Source organism: Tachypleus tridentatus, chromosome 9, assembly GCF_004210375.1.
Source record: "Tachypleus tridentatus isolate NWPU-2018 chromosome 9, ASM421037v1, whole genome shotgun sequence".
In the NCBI taxonomy this organism is placed as follows: Eukaryota; Metazoa; Arthropoda; class Merostomata; order Xiphosura; family Limulidae; genus Tachypleus; species Tachypleus tridentatus.
In genome coordinates, this window is record NC_134833.1 from 48,772,441 (window position 1) to 48,796,453 (window position 24,013).

The 24,013-nt window shown below is 30.7% G+C and overlaps 1 protein-coding gene across 1 annotated transcript in view; it reads right to left on the reverse strand.

Moving 5' to 3' along the window:
- The window catches only part of LOC143227370 (uncharacterized), a 119,728-nt gene that overhangs the window by 25,742 nt on the left and 69,973 nt on the right, over positions 1-24,013 (reverse strand). Inside the window, exons 14-25 of the mRNA XM_076458824.1 lie at positions 22,492-22,744; positions 20,295-20,491; positions 15,517-15,597; positions 14,827-15,070; positions 13,262-13,524; positions 11,208-11,258; positions 10,366-10,446; positions 9,393-9,550; positions 7,419-7,704; positions 6,654-6,916; positions 4,503-4,626; positions 1,094-1,381 (exon numbers count right to left, since the gene is read on the reverse strand). Of these exons, the coding sequence (XP_076314939.1) occupies positions 1,094-1,381; positions 4,503-4,626; positions 6,654-6,916; positions 7,419-7,704; positions 9,393-9,550; positions 10,366-10,446; positions 11,208-11,258; positions 13,262-13,524; positions 14,827-15,070; positions 15,517-15,597; positions 20,295-20,491; positions 22,492-22,744 (2,289 nt within the window). The remainder of the gene's footprint in view (positions 1-1,093; positions 1,382-4,502; positions 4,627-6,653; positions 6,917-7,418; positions 7,705-9,392; positions 9,551-10,365; positions 10,447-11,207; positions 11,259-13,261; positions 13,525-14,826; positions 15,071-15,516; positions 15,598-20,294; positions 20,492-22,491; positions 22,745-24,013) is intronic.

The following is a 24,013-nucleotide window of genomic DNA, read 5'->3' on the forward strand; positions in this document are numbered from 1 at the left end:
TCATTTACCAATGAGTTGATTTTTTTACTTTTTTTCTTGAGAATTCGAGGAATCCATAAAAAAAAAACGAGAACGGTTAAATGCCCATTAACCCCACCCAACATGAAGTCCTATGAAGGGGCACACTACGTTGCCAAACAAGGACAATATAGCAACAATAGGGCTTTGTAAGCACTATACCTAGGCACAAGCATCAGACATGTCTGAACACTGGTATTCAGTTAATCATAGCCCAAAAGGACCAGCTGACTGACCCAGGTGTCACCCATCTACAGGTTTTCATAGCCAAAGATGTGTGTTGCAGTGCTCCAGACACCAATCAACCACCAGGATCTTCTCTCCCCTTCATGGGTCATTACACATGGAAAACACATGGGTGGATGTTCAGATCTTAAAGGACATAAAATAAAAGTATAGAACCTTCTCTGGGGCCCCTCATCACAAACAGGAATTCACTTTAAGGGGAATAAACAGGGAAAAATCAAACAATCTCTTCTTTGATAATAGTGTAGTTTTTTTATAGGTATGTTGGACTGTCCTATTTTCAGCATTAATGTTATAATCAGTATGCCTGAATCATACTGGTTGGCATCTTTGGAGCTAAAACCAAGAATTTATTTTTAGTAAAAATTACAAATGTTTCATTTACTGAACAAATCTTAATACATACTCAACAAATAATTCTGACATATCTACTATCTCTGTACATGCTTATATTAACAGTTAACTTTCTTATTTTAAAATTTATTATAAAATTCAATTTAACAATGGACATTTGCTAGATTTCTAAAAGAATTGTATAAAATCTACACTAATGGAAGATATGGCTATGTCACATTAAAATGCAACTAAAATTTATTTAGACAAACAAACACACACACACACAAACACCATTGTATCACCTTAATATGTTACACAATGAGCATGCATATTAAAACAGTTTTGAACTTATTTTCATATGAATGAAAATATTTTCAAGACAGTTTCCCTAATTCATGGTCATTACACTTTTGTGATCAACATTTATTTAATATCTCTAGTAAAATATATAAAATGTCATATGCATAAGATATAAAAGTAGAAATATTTTTACTTTTGGAACAAATTTTTTAGTAGTTCGTTCTTTTAAAGCTCTACTGTTGGTACGGGCATCTCTGTCAGGGCCATGCATCCTCTTCATGTGTTCTTTGAGCTTGTCTTTTCTTTTGAATTGTTTTCCACAATCTGCACAAAGAAACTCTCGATGGTTGGAGTGCCTCAGCATGTGCAATTTTAACTTATCAGGTCGAGGAAAAACCTTATCACATTTTTCACAAGGGTATCGTTTATCTGAATGAAAAGCTCGAATATGTTTCCTGATCTGATTATATTCTTCACATCTCTGAAACCAAATAATAATAGACACATTGTAGCATTACAATACAAATGGAATGCACTAAACACACATGAATAATTATGCAATCTAATAAACATTTCACACAAAATTTCTTTACTAACATACACAATGTATTCAACATTAACATTCTATTTCAGTACTCATATTGTATTTAAACCAGTTTTATTTTGAGATTTATAGTTAGTTCCTTTAATTGATTTAGCCCTTTTCAGGCTGGAGGATTATCATCAGCATCCTCGGTTTTGTTCTCACAACTAAAATATTTAAGCAAATTGGATGAAACTTGTTACATACTTTTTAAATGGTTTAACTTTTAGGTTTTTAAATGAAAAATATTTTGTGGTAAAACACTATTAAAAAAATATACTTTCTTTTTCATCTTAAGACTTTTGTTTTTCTTCATTACTGATTAAACATTCCTATTTTACATGCTTAATCAATTTTAACTTGTTTAAAATATATCGAAATGTTGGTTTTAAGAGTTTATTTTCCATTTGAAGCAGTAAATCAATAGAAGCATGGTAGACATGGTAAAGTCTGTTGGTGAACAATAACTTTAGCTTTCAATATGATTACACCATTAACTTCCTCAAGCATGAAAGTATGATATTTAGCTAATTATACTTTCTGAGAAGATACATTTATATTTTACAATTATGGTTGTTTTAAAGACATACAAAGCTTCTGTGTTGAGGTGTTATTTGAACATAAAAGATTTACCAGTATGTTCACGAAAGATTATACATATGTCACCTGAATAGTTTGCCAACATATGCCATGGTTTATCATACTCTTAACTCCACCTGATTTTATAGAAGAATATTTCTACAGATTTAAAATGGGCATAATAAAAAAAATAACATTATCAGGGATGAAAATAATATCATACGACATTGTGATAAAACAATGTTTTAGGTCCAACCTTCTTTCAAAGCTGAGAACTAGTCAGAGTTTGCAAATTCATGCTTAGTAATGTAAAAGTTATAATGTTCCCACACTGAAAATAACTATTCTCCTTCAGTACCACGCTACAAGCCTTGAGCACCCATATACCTCAAGATCAACATTGTTCAACTGTGTCTTACATGCAACAATAGAAGCATGACATGTCCTTCTGATTCATGCGACTCACTTTATTTGATTCGACTAAGCACTCTGAATTTTGGCAGAAGATGAAAGCACCAGTTTTCAGTCAGGAAGAAGGGTGGGAAATGTGAGAGAAAGTAAGTACCTATCACAAATACATTTTCAGTTTAGGAAAATTATAACTTTCAACATGGTACACTGCCTCTGCTCACATAAATAACTATTGAAATCTCAGTCAGAAGGAATACATCAATGGGGGTAAGAATAATAAAAAAATACATCTCTAGGTGTAGATAGGCTAGGGTGTGATGGACTGTACACTGCAAGTCAAATTCCTCCAAAAACCCACCCACTGAAAACTGACAACCATGCAGTGGTATGATGAGAATCTTACCAATGGCAAGTCAACTATAATCCAAACCTAGGAACTGGCACTATGTGAGGGAAAGGAAGAGTATCTTACCAGTGGCAAGTCAACTATAATCCAAACCTAGGAACTGGCACTATGTGAGGGAAAGGAAGAGTATCTTACCAGTGGCAAGTCAACTAAAACCAAAACTATGTGAGGGAAAGGAAGAGTATCCCAGCCATTTGATAGGAGGGAAAGGAAGAGTAAAAAGTCAACTAAAACCAAAACCCAGAGCACAATATTATCTTCACCTTAAATTCAGCAGACCAGGAGGAATCTCAAACTCCCTAATCTATGAATGAGACACATGATAGCAATGTCATATATTGTTTGATTGATCTGAGAACCCAATATCTAGATGATCAATGTTGTAAAGATGTCTGTGCAATGTAAACTATCTCACTCAAAACCAATCTGACAGGAATTGCCCCCAGTGCAATAACATTCTTGGTATAAGTAAATCAAGGGATAGCATAAGTGGAAGAATTACACTAATTTGCAAGTTCCACTACCATGACCTACAACAGAGATGGAGGAACAAGAGTATAATTGAGTGAGGACACAGACACACCAATAACACAGATGAGAGGATTTACGTTGATTGGTGCAATTCTGAATTCAAAACCCAGCCACTGGGAACCATTATCCATGTGGACATAAGATGAAGGTAAACTACAATTTTGAATGCCCACTCCAAAATTACAATATGCCTTTAGATAGTCTTACAGAGATGAAGTATCAGACTAGAGGACATCTGTTCATCTACACCAGTAGAACACCACTGCCCTACTCTCAACTGAAGTTTTATCAATATCACATTCAAGGGGATCATTCTATGATACACTACCCCAGCAGATTGAAACTGGAAAATGGTAAGGACTCCCATACTCTATTTGAAGGAAGGGGAAGAAAATGCAGTGGAGAACCTGGAGAAAGTCAACATTAGAGTCAGTGCTTTATCCATGAAACTCTTGAATGAGTATGGCTTGGAATGGGCATATTAATGAAGCAAATATATTGTAAAGAAAATCTACAAGTAATCTGGTGGAACACCCCATCTCAACAGTATGTGTTCAATGGCCATGGAAATCATAACTGTCAACTTTTCAGGGTTTACAATGTGGATTTGACTAGTTTAAGTATATCTGGAGAGGTACCACTTGCTACAGAGTGGGGTCCACAAAGAAAGAAAGAAGAAGAAAAAGACTGTGTGTGTGTGCGTGCGTGCACATATGGGCACACACACATTACATACTATGATTAATTTATGATGAGTCTGATTTATTATGCTACATAATTTTAATTAAGTAGTTAATTAAACGTTAATGTGTATTAAATTTATGTTATTTGCCAACAATATTGATACACACAATATTCTTTTATAAAACAAATATATTTTAATATACAAATATCAAAACAGTACAATTTATAATAACAGATATTGTAACATTATATATTGTTATGACCCATTGTGAAATGGTCAATATTACATGTTACATGAACAACAAATTACAATTATTTTACTTTAAAAAAGTATGCTAACTTCTTTCATCCTGTGCATAGTAGAGATCTGCACAACTATTTTCAGAATTTTACTTTATATTATCTTACCTTTTGACAATGTGGACAGGTAAAGACTCCATTTTCACTGTGACTGTGCACATGTTCTTTTAATCCAATCATTTGATCAAAGTTTTGCTTACACATTGGGCACTCATAAGTTTTTCTGTCTTCACTAAAACAGGCACAAAATTGTCAGTAAAAGATTATATAATATTCCTCAGCAAAATTATATTCCTAATAAAATCAAAAATAACATTGAAAGAAAATATGTTTATGAACTTCAAAAACAAACCTTATGAAAGACATTCTTTTTGAGATATTATGCTCTATTTTAACCCTATCCATCCTGGTACTTTTTACTGAGCATGACAGAAAGTTTTAGTGTTTTACATTTAAAATTTTATAAAACTACTTTTTGTTTATGTTATTCCAATTAGAAGAGCATAAATTCTTAGCTAATAATCCATATTTTTAAAGTATACAAGTTTTAAGTTCTTAAATCAACAAAGCAATATTTTAAAACATTCTTGATTTCCCCTAGTGTGACACATTTTCTCTTAGCATGTTATCATTCCTATTTTACCCACCACTCCTTAAAAAAAGTATGAAATTAAACATAAATTACTCTCTGCAGAGACAAATTTATTATAGTCTTCAATTTTGTTTGGTTACAGAGCTATCAAATAGAAAATGAGACCCTTCCTGCCACACCCACGTGTCACATCCTCTCATTCATAATTCATTGATAGTTTACTCTTATGTTTAATTATGTATTACCCATAACCAACAGAAACTAAAGGTTTTCATGTATTGAATGGCACGTTGTATAACATTATGTTCTGAATGGTTAAATGTCTGTTTCACTCAGAGTATGAACATTGTTCCTATGGTAAAGTTAATGAGTAGCTTGGATGAATTTGTAATGACTCTTGTTACAGTTAGGAAGAACGTTGTTGAGGTAGGAGAATTTGTTTACTTTTTATATATTATTATTATTCTATATTGTTTGGTACATCACTTAATTAAATAAAAATTAAGTGCAATACGATAAGTAGCATAAAAACATTTACGATAAATTCTTTTTGCCAACCAAAAGCAAGAAAAAAAATTTGATAAGCACTTTATTTCTTGTTTTTTGTTTATTCTTTATGTATGAGTATAAAAGCAGCTAAAATGTAAAAATAAGGATATTTTTAGGATAGTTAACACTAGATTAAGTTAAATAAATAATAATAATAAAAAAATAAAAATGTTTGACAAGGTATGTAAGTGAGCTGCTTGTACTAGTTGTAGTAGCTCATGGGTAATGTAATTCAATAAAATAACATGAGCTGTATGTTTCCCCCCCTCCCCGAGTAATTTATAAAGGACAGTTGTTAGTCAAGGTCTAAGGGCAATAAAACAATTAAACTGAATCATAAATAAATGTATACTGTTACAAATTTGGAGATACTTAGGATGAGCTATTGTGGTTTTATATTACAATATGAAGTCATTATAGAAAGAAACAAGGTGTGATTTAGATTTATTTTGATGATTTTTTGGTGGTTACGAGTTCAGTCATTCTTGCTTTGAGTTAGGATAGAGAAAATAACATGTATAAACTATCAAATTTTAGTGAAAAAAACGTTTGAAATGTATTAAGAAGGTCTTAGGGATTTCACAAAGGAAATTTGAAATTTTTGAGATAAGAAAATATTTTTAATTTTAACATAAAAATTACTTTGTATAGAGAGTATTCAAAACAAATATTCAATATATACATGTAGAAATCTTTATTTTATTGGAAATACTTCACTAAAAATATGATTTTTTTGTATATGAAAGACTTGTGATATTAACTGAAAGGGTGCAACACTTTGTGAAGATATACACACTATATTGAAAATTAGAAGTATTAAATCTAAAAAGACTTTAAATGAGTACAAAGAAGTTATGTGGTCAGTCATATAGACTGTCCCTGTATTGAAAGTTCATGTAGTTTAAAGCAGATAAAAATTTCACATGTGAGTGATATGGAAATTACTATTTGTTACCACACCCAACTTTTAGTACACTAGACATATTCATTTCTTTTTAATGTAACCTTCTGTTGAACTAGGTATGTGAGATGTGTTGTGAATTCTTTTAGAACCACCTTTCTGATGAAAGTAATGTTCATTTTAAAATAATTCTGTGAGACAAAAAAATTTTGCTTACTTATGGACCTTAATGTGACAAGCCAAAGCAGAATTGTTCAAAAACCTCTTTAAGCAAACATCGCACTGGAGAGGTTTTGATTCATCACTTCCATGAACCAAGTAGTGGCGCATTAGTCTCTCATCAGTTGCAAAAGACTTGTAACAAAGGTTACACTTATAGGGTTTCTGAGGGTTAATAAGGCCTTTCACTGATATAACTTTGGAGTACGTTTTTCCATGAATAGCAACATGTTCACATAAAGCTTTTTTGTCAGTAAACGGCTATAAGAAAGATAAATAAAAATACAATAAGGTTAATACACAACTTCATATGTCCAAAATCTATAGTATATCATGTAACAATTATACATAACTTTACTCAATTTTAGGTGGAAATGCACTTCTCAGTGAACTCTACAGTAATAAAATATAATTGCTAATTAGATTTGTTCGTTGCCAAATGTTATTACAAAATGTAAGGCATGCTTAAAAAAATAAAAATAACAAAAACCTGAATTTAAATATACATAAACACACTTAAGACTCAATTATTCCCAATGCCCATTCAAAATGTTGTATTGGACTATTATAGCAATATTATGAATATAGTACTAATAATTTTGTGATGATATTTTTTGACAGATTTCACTAAAACATGTAATTTTTCTAAAAGTATTTTATGTCATATTTTGATAAAAATATAAAATAATTTTTTTTATACATTTAAACAATTTTACTGGAAAAATCACTTGAAATGGAAACTAAAGTTTTACAAGTACTACACCTTTTTACACTTTGGACATTTGGTAACATTTTCCACTAAGTTGTTAATTTCATTCTCCTTTATTCTGGAGGTTGCTTTACTGTTAGTCCTATTACTATCATTTTCTTCCTGCTGAGCTTCTGTTGAATCATGAATCTCAGAATGGAGGTTCAGAATTTTAGAGTTGTCGAAAACCAGGGGACAATTAGAACAGGCCCACATTCTATTTTCCCTTCTTTTTGGTAAAGTTCTGAGTGAACGAGGAATACCTTCTGTTTCTCCTCGTTGCCGATGCCTCCGGACATGTCTAGTAAAAAAAAAAAAATTACAGACTCATTTTTGGCTTAAGGAATACAATTAAAGATTTAAGATAAATAAAGAATGCTCAATGATGTAGATGTATATCATAAACTGAAATCTTTAATATATTATTTATTGTTTGAGAAAAAAGTTAAAACTAGACAGCATTTTTGTTTAAATAGCCTGTTCATATTAGCTTTAAAAAATACATATAATGTTTTGTAAACTAACTTACAAAAGATCCAATCAAAATATCAGACTCTAGTAAAAGAGGTTTATTAGTTCTCTCAATATGGGCTCATTCTTTATGACTGACCAGGTAACCTTTGTACTGTTTTACTACAAAAAAATTTGTCCATGAATATATTGAGTACTTGTTTTGAATACTCCATGTATAACATGATTTTTATGTTAAAATTAAAAATATTTTCTTCCTCTAAAAAATCTCAAATCTCCTTTGTGTAATCCCTAAGACCTCCTAAATGCATTTCAAAATTTTTTTACAACTTTTTTCTCTTTCCAGAATGACTTCACATTGTAACAAGAAATTACATTTGTTTATCCTAAGTGGTTCTAAGTTTGTAACAGTATGCATCTATTTATAATTAAATTTTATTGTTTTATTGCCATTTTTATTGCTCTTTCAACTGTGTCTAACTACCCTCTGCAAAAGTAAAACTGTAAATCACTAGGGGAACTTGCAGTTCATGTTAGCCATCAAATTACATTACCCATGAGATATAAGAACTAGTACAAGTAGTTTACTTATTTATTTTACTCAATCTAATCTTAACTAACCTAAAAAAATCCCTACTTTTACATTTTAGTTATTTTTATACATAAAGAATAAACAAGAAAAAAAGAAATAAAATATTTAACCAATCTTCTTTTTCTTGCTCTTTGTTGTCGAAGAGAGTTAACCCTAATATTTTACATAATTCATACTATTGGACTTAATATTTATTTAGTTAAATAATGCACCAAACAATATAGAATAATAATATGCAAAAAGTTGACAAATTTCTTTACCTCTCAAAATGTTAATAGCTCTGTGACAACAGTTGTTACAAATTTATTCAAGCTACTTGTTAACTTTCCTACAGGAATGATGTTAGTACTCTGAGTGACATTGACAGTTAACTATTTAGAACATAATATATCACTTGATAGATGAAATATTTGAGGTTTTATTGGTAACAGGTAACATATAATTAAATGTAAGAGAGAACTTTTAACAAATTATAAAGGAGATGTGTCACAGGTAGGTGTAGCAGGAGGGGTCTGATTTTTTACTTGATAGCACTGAAACAAAACTAAATTGAAGACCATAATAAATGTGGTTTGTCTGAGCAGTGACAATATTTAGAGAGTTATTTATATTTAATTTCATACCTTTTTGAGGGTGGTGGATAAAACAGATATGATGATAAGCTAAAATAAAATGTGTTGTACTAGAAGAAATTCAGAATGTTTTCAATTTTGCCTTGTAGAATTAAGAACTTAAAATTTACATAATATTAAAATATGAATTGCTAGCTAAGATTTTATGCTCTTCTAATTGGTATAACATACAGATAAAGAAGTTTAAAAACTTTTGAATGTAAGACACTAAAACTTTATGTCATGAGCAGTAAAGGATACTTGTGACAATAGAGCTAATGGAGTTTATTTTTGTATTAGTGCATTTACACTTACCTATTCCTATTGTATACATGGCTGAATTTCATGTCACAAATTGGACACTTGAAACGTTTTTCACCTGTATGCATGATCATGTGTCTTTGCAGGCTGTAGTTTCTAGGAAATACTTTATGGCAGATTTCACATTCAAATTCTTCATGTTTTGCAGTAAGCTACACGTTAATGAAATGCAGAAAGAACAGATAAAAATGAAACAATGATCACTGTACATGACCCTAAAAAACACCAACATACCATCATTACTAAACAGATAGAAAGAAAAACCTTTCTGAGAGAATGCTTGAAAATGCCATTTTGAAATTTAAATATTTAAAAAAAAATCAACCCATTTTTCCAGGAATAAAATCTGGTTGCTCAGTTTGAATTATGCAAGCCTATAGTATCAGCCAAGTCTCAAAACCTTAAACTGAAGGTTACAGGGAATGTCTAATTGACTTTAGCTGCATAAGAAATCTTAATATTTAACCCAGACAATAATTAAAATTCTTTCAGCCCAACATTATTCATATTGTTTAAAGTTTAACAATTTTTTTTAATTCACAAAACATCCATAACAATAACTTATGTATACCAAGTAGGATAGAGCAAAACCATCTCATAACTAGGCCACTCAGCTTACCTACAATTGAGAACACATTTTCTAAGTTGAAACCTTGCAGCACATAAACAATACTTCTGAAACACATATTGTTAACAAAAAATTGATTTTAAAAAATTTAGTATTTAAACTTAATAAATAAGCAATTATAAATTTGGAGAAATATCAAAAATTAAAGTTCACAAAGCAAAACAAGATATTTACCTTTTCTCTATGATAAAAGCAACTATATTAATCAATTAACAAGTATTGAATAGAAACAAGCCTGTTAACACTGTTAATATTTATGGTGCTAATACTCTTGTTTTTTTTACATAAATATATAAAGGTTTTCACTGCAGCATATATGATGACAGACATCAAACAAACCTCAGGATTTTTTGGAGGTCTACCTCTGGGTCTTTTATGGGTTTGTGGCAAGGCTTGTGTAATAACTTCTTCTGATGCCACCTATGAACAAGTAGTAGTTGTAAAACGTTTAAATAGCAGACACAAAATTTTGTGTATATATATTCATAAATGGTCAATAGTCCCCTAAGTACTTGTCATTCAGGACATATAAACAAAGCAAAAAACACAAGCTGAAAAAATCTGCATTAAAACCAATTTAACATTGGAAAATAAAAACCAACAATCTTATCTCATCCAGGAGCTTATTTCATAAAAATTAAATACAAAACCATCAGTTCATATAGTTCACTTGCTCTGAAAAATTTAGTATTTAAATTGCAAGTGTAAATTGTTGCTGTCCACTGACAAGTCTCCATTTTCTGTAATTGATGAATAAATATTATTTGAAATTATTACTTTGAGTTTGGACTGTCTATAACACATTTTACTTAAGCCACTGAAAGCTGGAATAATAAAAAAATACTTCATCACATTATGGGTTGTATAATTAAATTTAGTTTTAAATGTCACTTGTTTTCCAGTACAAAATATTACAAATGTAAACAATACAGACTACTTAAAAACTAGAAACCTTACTTCACCTTCTACTGCTAACCTTCAAAACTAGAAATCTCACTCCACCTTCTGCTCCTAACCAAGTTTCCTATACATTTTAGATTATAGTGTATCACTTGTTGCTAGTTTTTTTACAATTTCTAATGTAATTATGAAGATGCATAAGCTCATAAAAATCAGCATGTTGCTCTCATGCTGTCAACAGCCAAAGAAATTTCAAATGTTGAGTGCATTTGCCAACTTACCCAGAATTCTACACTCTCCAATAGAAGAACAGATGTAAACCCTGTTTTCTTCTACAAGTCAGAATTTTTTTAAATACAAATATGCTGATAAATCTGTCCGTTATAAATTCCAAAAGCAAGTTTAATTCTGATGTAAATGTTTCTATCAATACCATGAATTATGGTTTCTTTAAAGGCTTTACTAATGCAGTTTGTCTGTAGCATGCAGTAATAATCTGTGACTGCATCATCAGTTTTTACTTATCAATCTATATAGTCTGTTAATGCCAAACTGTCTCCGGGTATACCTGACATGTTTCTAGATTATGTGGATGTTTGAGTAGTGAAACATCCACTCTTTTTTCATGATGAGAAATAAGAATGTTTACTTGACAAGTTTTTTTGGTGTCTGAAGAGCAGGATTTGCCAGCTACTTGTAATTCTGATGAAGCTTTTGTTGGTCTGATTTCTCTTATTCCTTAGGTATAATCCATTTTAAACTTTCAACTTATTTCTGTTGTGTCTGAGGGTGTTAGTGTCATGACGAATAATTTAGTTCTTGAATTACTATTTATTACACTTCTTACTAACATTCATGTCATCATCAATTCTTTTAACAACCAGAAAAGTGTTAACAGCTTTTATATATTCCTGACATTTTTCATGCAGAGAGTCACTAACCTGTTGACTGCCAAGTATTTCAGTTGCTACAATACAACTCTAATGCTTCTTCATTTTGTCCTTTTTTTAGTGACACCATTTTGGATTGAAAGTGAAACAATTTGTAAGTAGGTCAAATGCATGTATGGTGCTGACATCTAGCATTGAAGTTAGGTATTATTGAGAACGAAATAACTCGTCCGTGGCACCGTGTTACCGATCGGCTTGGATGAGTTATCCAGTCTACGGCACTGAACAAGTTAAGCATTCTCATCAAAATTTTTTTACTTTCAGATTACTTAATGGGAAGGTGTCCACATGATACATTACTTTCAATCATTATCAGTGTTCTGCTCTAAGCACCATGATTTGTTTCATTTAAGACTTTATTCATTGCAGTCATTAGCTACTCGTGCTCTCCTGATTATTATTATTATTATTGTTGTTATTATTATAAGGGTTAAATTTCAACTTTTCAAATTTCCTTAGATAAGGCTATCACTGAATAATATATTACCAGTGTAGTCCTTACATTATTTTCACACTTTATTCCATCATAGTATGTTGCACAGTACCTGTCAAACCTAGAACTAATCAAGATGAGTATTCTTGAGCCAATCAATGACTCTCTTCTGTTCCAGCTGAATTATCTATTTGGACTGTTGGGAATTTTAAAAACAATCCAGATGTCTTTTACTTGAGCCATTTGTTCATATCTACTATCAAAGATGTTTTGTTTTACTTTGTCTCATGAAATAATACTTTGGACGCATGTTTGCATGTAACACCTTTAATGGGATTTTGTTTCTTCAAGGTTACATCTTTTGGCTGGATCATTAAGAAATCCAAATTCCAGTTAGTATCAATACAATTAATAGAACACTTAAACACTTTTTTTTATAATATTGCAAGTCTTAAGAATATTGTCTAAATAATCTTCTGTCTCTCATATCTACTGCCAAAGACATCTTTTCTGCTTTGGGGAAAAGCAATATGCTACACCTCCAATAGTACTTTGTTTTTCAATACTTAAATAAAGGAGAGACTCTATGAAACTTTACAGAAATTAAAGGAAACCCTTGGTGTAGAGTGGCTAGGGTGTTACAGACCATAACTGGAAGTTTCTAAACCAACACCTGGTGGTATCTGGAATTGTAGATCAGGTTTATGGTAGAAAGAGAGTTATCTACCATTCAACTCAAAAACAAGTATTGGCATGGAAAAGGAGCTTCCTTACAAAGAACCACAATCTCCATGTGTACACCTTCAGCTCAACACCAAACTCACTGAGAACCAACATCCAGTATATGGTAGGAAGGTGGAGAGCCCAGTCCAGGTTGGTATCCATCTCTCTTTCAAAACTTGATGGCATTGAGAAGTTTTTTCCAGTCCACAGTAGGAGGAAGGTAACAAACCCTACACATGTAAGAATTCATGTCTCTCATCCAGATACAACCAACACCAAATCCACTGATGAATGACCAAACAACAGCCACACAAGAAGACAGTGTGTGAAAATGGACAGATGATGCATGCCTGATTGAGACTGATGTACGAGATAGAGGAAAATGTGCAAAACCTAAAGACAATATAGCAGTGGAAATCACGTCCAAATCGGCGAATATGGAGTCCCCAACAAAAAACTGACAGAGAGTTGTCTGGAGTATAGCAAGGACACCTGGGAGAAGATGAATAAGAAACTATACATACAGCTACTGACCCATCAATCCATATAGAGAGCACAAACTGCCCCAGCCAAAGGATGAGGACCACGAGACCAAAATTTAAAAAGCTGATTATTAAAATGAATGGCAAGAGCATCCAAATCTGAGACTTTCCAAATGAGCATATAATCCCTAAATATACGAGGGTCCAGAAATCACTCTGTAAGTAGAATATTGTCTTTATAGGATAATAATATAATGACAAGAGTCAGGGCACCCAAAATAAGATGTGCCAAAAAATGACATGATGGCTGTGGGCTAAATATAGGAGATCCAATGTTTAAAAACAGAAGTTTCTCAACTGACTGTTCCTAGCCTGGAAGTGTACAAGACTAGTACAGAACTTCTGGAGTGTACAATTACACATTGGCCCTAAAAATCCCACAGGATATGAAGTTCAACAAACTGCAAGGAGAACCAAGATTCAAATGGAGAGAGAACTCTAAAAAAGTCCATCTCTCTAAAACCTCCTTTGTGTTGAGGTATGCTCAAGCATGAAAATAAAGCATTTGTAAAGGTGACATTCCATACAAGAAAGGGGAAGAAAAACAGCCATAATAGTGTGTGGTCCTGCTTCAACCACAAGACAAAGTCTATCCAATACCCTATATTGTGGGGAACAGTAAACAGGAAAAGAAAAAGCTGGGATGAGAAATACCACCTAATTATGAAGTAAATCCTGAATTGCCTCTGAAACACACAGGCATAAAATAGGATTCCACAAATGGAATTGGAGTACAAGCCCAGCAAGATGACTCTCAGAACCCAAGTATTCACAGCAAAAGACCTCCAAACATAGGCAAGGTGATGAAGTCTGTTTCCACAGATCTTGAACTGAGAACATGGTTACTGATGCTAGCTACCCTAAAAACAATGCCCAACAGGATACCAACAGTGAGTTTCTTAAGCTCCAAAAGCCAGAACCTGCAAAGGTAAAGGAAACTGAAAAATTGGGGTCCATTCCTTACAATGGAATAAGTGACTCCAAATGCTGCAAGGCTAAATAATGGAAGTTGGAATGATAATAAGCAAAAATAAAATCTACCATAGTACATTGGGTTGAGGCATACTAATCACTGAATGCAGTTACTCTCCCAAAATGACTTGCATGAGCCTCAGTATCCGAGCATGGAGGAACAACAAAATATTAACAAAAAGGATCATTCATAGGTGAGGCAGGATCAAAACTTTTGGGGATATTGCCAAACCTTCTTCACATTTTATGGACTTGATTAATTAGAGATGTTATGTTTGACAATATCCCCAAAATGACATGCAAGTGATATTAATATCTATGAATGGGTTAAAGGCTGTCCAAACAGTCAAACCTTGGAATAGGTTTGAAGGGCCATCCACAGTTGGTTCTGAATATTGCATGAAAACAACTAGCTTCTGACACATCATAGCCATAATTTCATGTGGTAACAACTTTGCTTTTGACCACATACATGTGGTCAGGAAATCCTCTGCAGGAGCAAGAGCAGTTGAAGTCATGATCACCTGAAAAGATGTGACAAACATTTAGAAAACAAGCAGGAGAGAAGAAATAAAATTTTAATTTTGCAACAGAATTAATAAAATGCTAGACAACAAATATAAATGATCCATAAAAACTTCAAATGCCTGAAAGATAGAAAGTAAAAACTATTGTGTAAGTCAGCCAAAACATGCTTGTACAAAAAGACTGCTAAGTGAAAGTAGTTAACAATTGGAAGATTGGACAAGACACTAACTGTTATATGGGTAGTGCTGCACTCCTATTGTTAGAGGGCACGGCATAATTATTTGCATGTTAGTATGCATATATCTCACGTTAGCATATGTGAAGGTAAGTGAGAGTATCAAGGCTAGTGGAAAGCAAGAATCTAGACTGATATAGCAGCAGTAGAAATCAAGAAAAGCGATATGTGAGATGAGGTAAGATATTATAACAGAATATGTATCACCTTCTTTCGTGGTCTGCCTCTAGTACCTCTTCTAACAACTGGCTCTCCAACTACTTCTTGATCTGTTGTTTCAGAAACTGGCTACAAAAATTATAAAAAAAAACGGTAAAAGATAAATTTAAAAAATCTGAAATATTCACTTGAACACCGTAGTTCTGAATTGATAATTTAAAGTGCATGAAGTAAAATAATACCACTATGGCTCAGTATGCTGTACTTTGATACATTTCATATTTGTGAAATAATCTAAAATCAAATAGTGGTATTTGCTGTCCTTCACTTTCTCACATATGCTTATTTAAAGTTTATCAGTACAAAAATGAAATATCAATATCCTAGGTAGTTTTCTAGTCACATGTACAATTTATACATAAAGGTTGACTTGCAAGGTCAATATCATAGTTAGTATCTCAAAGAAATAGACAGAAAAAATGATGACTTTTATTTACAGGTAAATAATTCAACATTAAGCACATAACTGGTACCTGCTTTGTGCTCCAATGAGAGAGAGGTTTCCCTAAAACATTTGCTTTGTTACAGATATTTAATCAAAAGAAGCATTAATGTTAATGTAATATTAACCCTTTCATGATACGTCATGGGTCAGAGTCCATATCATCACGTTTGTTAATTTCCATTCAAAAATTTATTGAAATACTATTTCATGAATTTACATCAGTAAATCTGGAAACAAATTATAATTTAAACTTCAATATTATACTAGTTAATTTCTTAATTTAAAAGTAAATATTAAAATAACACTCCTAAATACAGATTTTAGTAAGACACATGGTATGTTGAATGCAGCACCATCAAAAATCAGATGTTTGTGATGTCATAATACTAAGTCTATACTTTCTTATAAAATAGGAACTCAAATTACTAATATTATCAAGCTAGAATATAAAATCAGAACCTCATGTCCTTTTATTTTGCCGAGATATGGCTTATGTACTGAATTAAACACAGTGGACCCATTTTTTGAAAGTGGTCCCTTAAACACACTTACTTCCATATATGACATGTGAACAACCAATCAAAAACTTAGAATGTCCCCACAGTGGTTTTCTCTGCCATTTTAATATGTGTAAAGGCTACCACGTTCTTTTTATCCAAGTTTTCAAAGTGGTAGGTTGTGTCTTTAGTCTGCTCGAAGTTTCATATTTTGTAAAATCTAAATACATCTTAATTGCTAAGTTTCATAAATTATAATAAAATTCTATTTAATCAGTGTAATTATTTATAATTTTTTTGTTATTCAACTGTATATATAAAACCTAAAATATATTTTGTTTCATATCCTCCATGTGCAAAAAATTTTAAATCTTAGCAACCTATGTCATGCAACAACCGACTACAAAGGTAGTAGCGAGAAGGGATGGCTGTTTGCTTTATTTCTTGGTTTGTTGTTCTATATTTTAAAGAAGAATAAGTTTAATACTTATTTCTAAATCGTAGTAATCTATATATATAAAATGTATAATAACTGAAATATCACTGTATATTACAAAATACCAGTCCACTAAGACTCAGCCAAGACATGGAACACTAAAAGTCAGTTTTAAATTACTGGATACATAACATGAGTGCACATGCACCTTATCAATGCAAGTTATGCAATGTTAGCTAGGCATGACTGGAAGGTCAATATAATAAAAACTAATAAATATAGATGTAAATATACAGCATTATGAGACATAAACTAATTAGATTAAACATCTGTATTTTTGTGTTATAATATGTAGTCATTCTAACATAAAAAAAAGCATAATTTGTATCTATTTCCTTTTTCTTTTTTTATGATGGTTACTAGGTTGGTCAAGTGGCAGATCCCATATAGTTAAGAGTCTTGAAAATAACAAAATATACAGTCTTACTAAAAACAAATGTTTTAAAATGTATTTAGGAGGTTTTAAGAGATTACACAAATAATATTTGAGATTTTTGGGATGAAGAATAGTTTTTAATCATAGCATGAAATCACTTTGTACTCAGACAAGTAACAAAACAGACTCAATTTTCACAAACAAATCTTTAATAAAAATTATTTGTTAAAAAGTCTGATTATTTTGTATACAAACTACTTGTAGTCTTTACTAAAGGTCTACCAAATTTGGTGAAAATACACATGTTGTATCAAAGGTTATTGTGAAAATGCTTAACATGTGCAAATGTATAGATGAACTTGTGTATATGACATTAGGGAAAGGGTTAACTGAACTAGCCTTGTAAGGCAAAAATAATTTTTGTTGTCTAATGTTTAAACTATGGGATCATTTTGTGTTCAGTATGTGAAATAGTTAAGCAGTATAAAATTCTCAAAAGTAAATTTTACCCTTTAACATTGACCTTGACAGTAATTTATTCTGAAAGCCCAAAAAAGTTTTCATAGCCTTTGAATCTCTGAAATTTGGTAACAAAAACAGTGTGACCTCTGTGTGATCTTAATTACTACATATGAATAAAATTAAAGAATGGAACTATCATTCTAACAATGCTGTGTTACTACAACTATAATTTTTTTGTGCACAACTAAGTATAATACATAGCTGTTTAAACACATACACCAATAAAAAAGGCAATACAATAGTTGATTTTTACTGTTATTTTAAACATTTGACTTTATAGTTTTCTTAAGTATAATGAACAAGAGAAATCCAAAACATACACACACAAACAAAACATTTACACTTCTTCTAAGGGATTAAGTTTCCTTTAAAAAATTTGTATAGGAAAAAAATTGAGTAAAGTTATGAAAACTATAATTACTTTTTTCAATAAGAGTAAGTTTATTTATATCTCTTGAACAACTTAACAGCTTTTTACACTTCTATTCACCTTGTATTTATCTACCTAAGCTACATTCAGCAACCCTGAAAGGATGCATAACTATGATAAAGCATCTCAAGGTATTTCCCATAATGTTTCAAATACACAATATTTTTCTGACCTTTGAACTTTTATCTTTTAACTCACCTGGGTGCACAGACTCAACACACCTGTTGTATGGTTTATTTTATTATATTGCAAAAAATAAACAAAAAGTAACAGATGAAACAATGTGAAATTAAGATGAACCTTATACAGGGTACACAGCTTCTTGAAATAAAATGTTCTATTTTTGTGAAGTATTTTCGTGAATTAACGAAAATGATTATTCAAAAAGATTTGTGATGATTTTTTTGACAAGCAAATGAAAGTATTATTGTTTCTTGTAGATTTCAGTTACTGACTTTTATGTCTTCCTACATTGTTGTGAAACATACCTATGAATTTAGTAGAAATTGAATGATTAAACACCTTAATGTAACATGTTTTTAAAACTTTTTGTCCACAGTAATGTGGTAAAGTAAGTAATATTTTTAAACTAAAGTGTTTTAGTCATTTTCAGAAAGGCAAACAGATGCAAATTGAGGTAAACAAATTTTATATTTTTAAGTGTTGTTAAATTACTTCTTCACATAGATCTTTCAAATTAATTTAAACCTGAAACAGATATTACAAACAGCATAATGCACCCAATAATTTTTCTGGTTTTGAACAGAGTGCCAGTAGACTAAGCTAATATTAAAGTACTTTTGACCAAAACTTCATGGTGCCTATATGGGTTCATACCACCTCTAGGTCAAATTGCACCACTGAAAGAAAAAAAAAATTACAGAAAGTAAATTTGTAGTAATTTTACCAAACATTTTTAAAAAAAATAAATACTTCAGATATGAAATTTATTCAACAAAAATGTTATTTACTAATTTTATACATAAAACACAACAAATCATATGTTTTTAATTCAGCATGCTCTAAAAGAAACCATCATGATTTCTGGATTTCCCAAATTTTTCTAAGCATAACACCATACACATAGATCCTTAGGAGGACAGTTTAAACAAATTTTAAGTTTGTTCTGTTTTTTCAACAGTATAAGCCAATATGACTTCCCATTCAGTAGAGATTTTTGTAATGCTTAAACTGGTAATATACTGCAAAATGTTTTGTTGTTTTTATTGAATTTCTTGCAATGCCACCTGAGCTATATACAATAAATGTTCCTAATGTTGACATAATAGGCTAAAGAGAAAGCCACTAGTCAACACCCAATGTCAACTTGTGGGCTACACTAATTGAGTAGTGCAGTTAGACTATCATTCTTATAATAAAGAATATATCATATTTCATTTTGCCAACAAAAACATTTTATTGGCCTAAGTTAGTGCATGAACAAACATAAAAAATCAATGTAGAAATGAATAAAAAATATATTTGAATATTATTACATATATTAAATGAAACTTTCTGATTAACAATTAAAAAAATACTTCATTATAATTTTGGTGTGGTATAAAAGTTATTTTTTTTGTATCAGTTTATTATTAACACAGAGAAACTGCATGTGGCATTTATAAGTCAAAAGAAGATAACATTTATAATTTAGTAAAATTAAGAATTTTATAGAAAAATCTTACAAGAGTATAGGAAGACATAAAAGTGAAGTACTTTTAGATGTTTTTTAGTAATGTACCACAATAAAAATTTTTAATATTTTCAAAGCTGCAAATTAATACAAATGTCACACATAAAAAATATGACATTTGCAAATGTTCATAATATGTAGAAAATTCATCTCAAACTTCAAACTATTTCATTTAGCAATTTCCTTTTTGTGAAGCTATAAAACAATCCATACAAGTTCACTGAAGACATGCATATGGATATTTCATAGTTATTGCTCATCGTACTACTTCAGAAATGCCACAGAAAAAGCTTTCTTTATGACTTACTTTACACTTCTGATGATGATAATACCCTCCTTTTGGAGGACGTCCCCTTCCTCGTCCTCTACCACGACCACGAGTTACAACTGGCTTAGGTGGTTCCTCATCATCATGCTGGTTAAGATGCTTCTGTAACTCCAATGAAGTTGGAAATTGTTTGTTGCATTCAAAGCAAGGCCAAGCATTTTCTTCAATTTCATCTACTAGAAATACACAACTTGGGTTATATTTAAAAAAACTGGTTTTGTTCTTAGAATTTTAAGAGGTAAAAATATTTGTACCAAATGTAACTGAACAAAAACATACCTCACAACCTCAATTCATTAACTAAAAATTAAGCTTAATGTATTCAAAAATGAAAAAAAATGTTTAAAAGCTATAATTGTAAGATAATTCCAATTTATGTTTGTTAAAAATATCTCTGAAGATTAATTATTTCTTATGAATATACAAAACAATGATGTCTGTAGAACTAACTGTTTGAACAATTGCTCAGTACCATTATATGTCAACTTGGTTCAAGTGTTGGTTTGCTAGTTAACTTTAATCTGAAAATATTGCTCAAGTTGGTCACGAATCAAATATTAGTCAGCTATTCACAATAAAAACAAAGAGTCAACTTAATTTTGACACTTAAACTTTGATATTGAAAATTATTCTTTAACACAGTCTTTGACAACTTCACACAGAGTAATACGATAAAAGAAAATACTCATGAAATTATGTACAATTTTACTGTATAGTAACTTGGACTCGTCTTTAACTGTCATCTGTTATGACCTGAAATGCCAATATTTAAATGAAGCTACAATATACGTTCCCTGATTCAAAATAAATCTAAGTTACCTTTTCTTTTGAAAATTACATTAGATATAGCATGAACCTACATTTATCTATCCTAAGTAGTTTTAAACTTATAGCAGTATGAACTATTTGTAATTAAACTTTACTGTTTTATTGTCCCTTGAATTGTGTCAACTACTAGTCATGCTATTATAAGCTGTAAATCATTTGGGGAAAGTGCAGCTCATGTTATGTTACTGAATTACATTACCACAAGCCACTCCAAACTGTTCGCATGTGTGTCTCGTGAAATATTATTATCACTATTTATTTTGCCTAACCAAACCTTAATTAACCTAAAGTGATATCTATTTTTTATTTTTAGTTTATTTTATAATAATAAATAAATAAATCACTTACCCAATGCTTTTTTTTTTTTTTTTGCTGTCAATGCTTGATGAGATTTAACCTTACATTTATGCTAATGATAGTCGTGCATGACAATTTTTATTGAAATGAGAACACAGACTAATAACATTCAAAAAGCTTATACTTCCCTCCAACTAAAAATTCCTGGTTTTACAACTATGCAACAAGAACTATTACAAATTCATCCAAGCTAGCTGTTAACTTTCACATGTATCTTGAATAAAGTAGACAATATTCTGTTTAGAGAGGTTATAAAATACATCATTTGATAAATGAAAACCTTGTCTTTCCAATGGTTATAGGTAATATATAATCAAGCATAAGAGATAACTATTAAGAAATCCTAAAAGAAAGAATATAATAGGTGGGTGTGGCAGGAGGGGTCTGATTATCTATGTGATAGCTTTGTAATCAAACAAAATTGAAAGCTATATAAATTGTGGTTTGTCTAAGAAATTATGATTTTATATTAATAATTGTTTAATTTTGCAGTTTTTTGGGGGGAGGGGATAGAATACCAATGAGAAGCTACCAAGAAAAATGTGTCATGTGAGTCATACTTGGGGAATTAAGGTTTTTAAACACAGTCTTATAAAATTAAGAAATTCAAATTTATATACATTAAAATATGGATTATTAGCTAAAACTAATTGGTGTAATATGAACAAATAGTAGTTTAATGAAGTTTTGAATGAAATGTACTAAAATCTTGTATCATGTGCAGTAAATTATACGTGCGACGAGAGAGTTAATGGCAGCATTACATTCCTTTTTATTCTTCTTTGTGAATTACACTAAATAATTGTTAAAGGATAAAAAAACATCAATTCTAATACACTCTTGAGTTGAATATTAAAGTAGAGTTAGGATTCCTATTTTCTTTTAAATTTTGAAAACTGGTATGCAGCTGTATACTCCACACCTAAAAGGTACTCACAAGCTTTGTATTTTAAATATAAAATCTGTAATAGTTATAGCATCATCATTATACCTCTTGTCTCTTCTTCTGGCATTTCTAGCAGGGGAAGACACCAACTCTCTGCATATGATGGTGAGTACCACACCCGCAGTTCTGTTCTAGGATTTATGGCTCGAGTAGTGTTGAAATAAAGGGACTGGCCTTGTTGGACTAAAACTAGGTTCTGTTGGCAGTAACTTTCTGCTGGCCTTACAAAACGCATCCAGTTGCTACGTGATTCCTCAGAGGTGTCTAGATACACTGTGTGGTCTTCATTATGTTCAACCTACATAACAAAATGTTTTAAAAAAGAATTATATATTACAAGTGAAAAGATGATCCTATGCTGTAATCTTGATATGTTAATATTCAGAGTACATTTCTGTCATATGAAGTAATTATAAAAAAAGAACTGAACTGAAATTTCTTGTACTACATTATGCAGAATTAATATGTTCACACAATAATTTATATACAAACTTCCTGGTCTAATAACAAATTACATTAAATCAAAGCTGTGTCAAATAAAGCTATCAAGTTACATTACATTAAACCTTATTTCAATTTGTAGACAGAACAGTTAGCCAAGCACAAGATTTTAAGACTTATAATTTTTTCATAATTTTTACTAAGTATAAAAATATCTTTGAACAACCTACACTAATTTACATTTTCAGAGATTTTAGTGATATAGTGTCAAACAAAATGAGGTATTTTTTATTAGGTTTGCAGGATTATTAGCTTAGCAATTTTTTTTAGGCATTGCCATGGATAACTTAGCAAAGCAATATTAATTTACAGGATTTTCTTACATCTTTTTAATTTTATTCAACCCTTTCTACATTTTTCTACATTTAAAAACATCAAAGATCTCAGAAACAAAATTCCTTTTCCATGTCTTAAAATTAACCCCTTATCATCTTATCTGAAAATATTAATTGTCTACATTTATTCACTTATTATTTTCTTTCAGTTCTTACTGATTTATATTCAAATTTTTCTTTCAAAGCAAAATTTTAAGATACTTAAGAAAAAATGTATTTAAGTGATTCTGTAATAGCTACAAAGTTTTTATTTTATAACATTCTGAGATTTAAGAACTAAAAAAAATTATATTAATCAATCTCTAATGGCACAATGAATATTTTTGAACATTTTAAAATTTCTGTATGCCTAAAATTAATTCCTTTGTTTTTGTAACATAAAATAATATTTGAATATTGGACTAACTGAAGTTAACACTGCTCAATGTCAAATGTTTTTCCTTTGTTTATGATGTGAGGCCATTTTAATTATGAACAGGGTAGGATAATTTTACAAGCTTATAAATATGTTTATTGTATGCATAAATCCATTAATTAAAACATATTGTAAAGGTTACTGAAATGATGACTGATATAAAATTTAACAAGGAAAAGAAAATCAAAGTTACTATTGCCACCAATAAGAATGTGGCAATTAAAACTATGATAACCCTTACCTAAATATTTCTTTTACTTATACTTACAATGAGTAAAATCTATTGTTGGTCTTTTTCTGTTTTACTAGAACACCC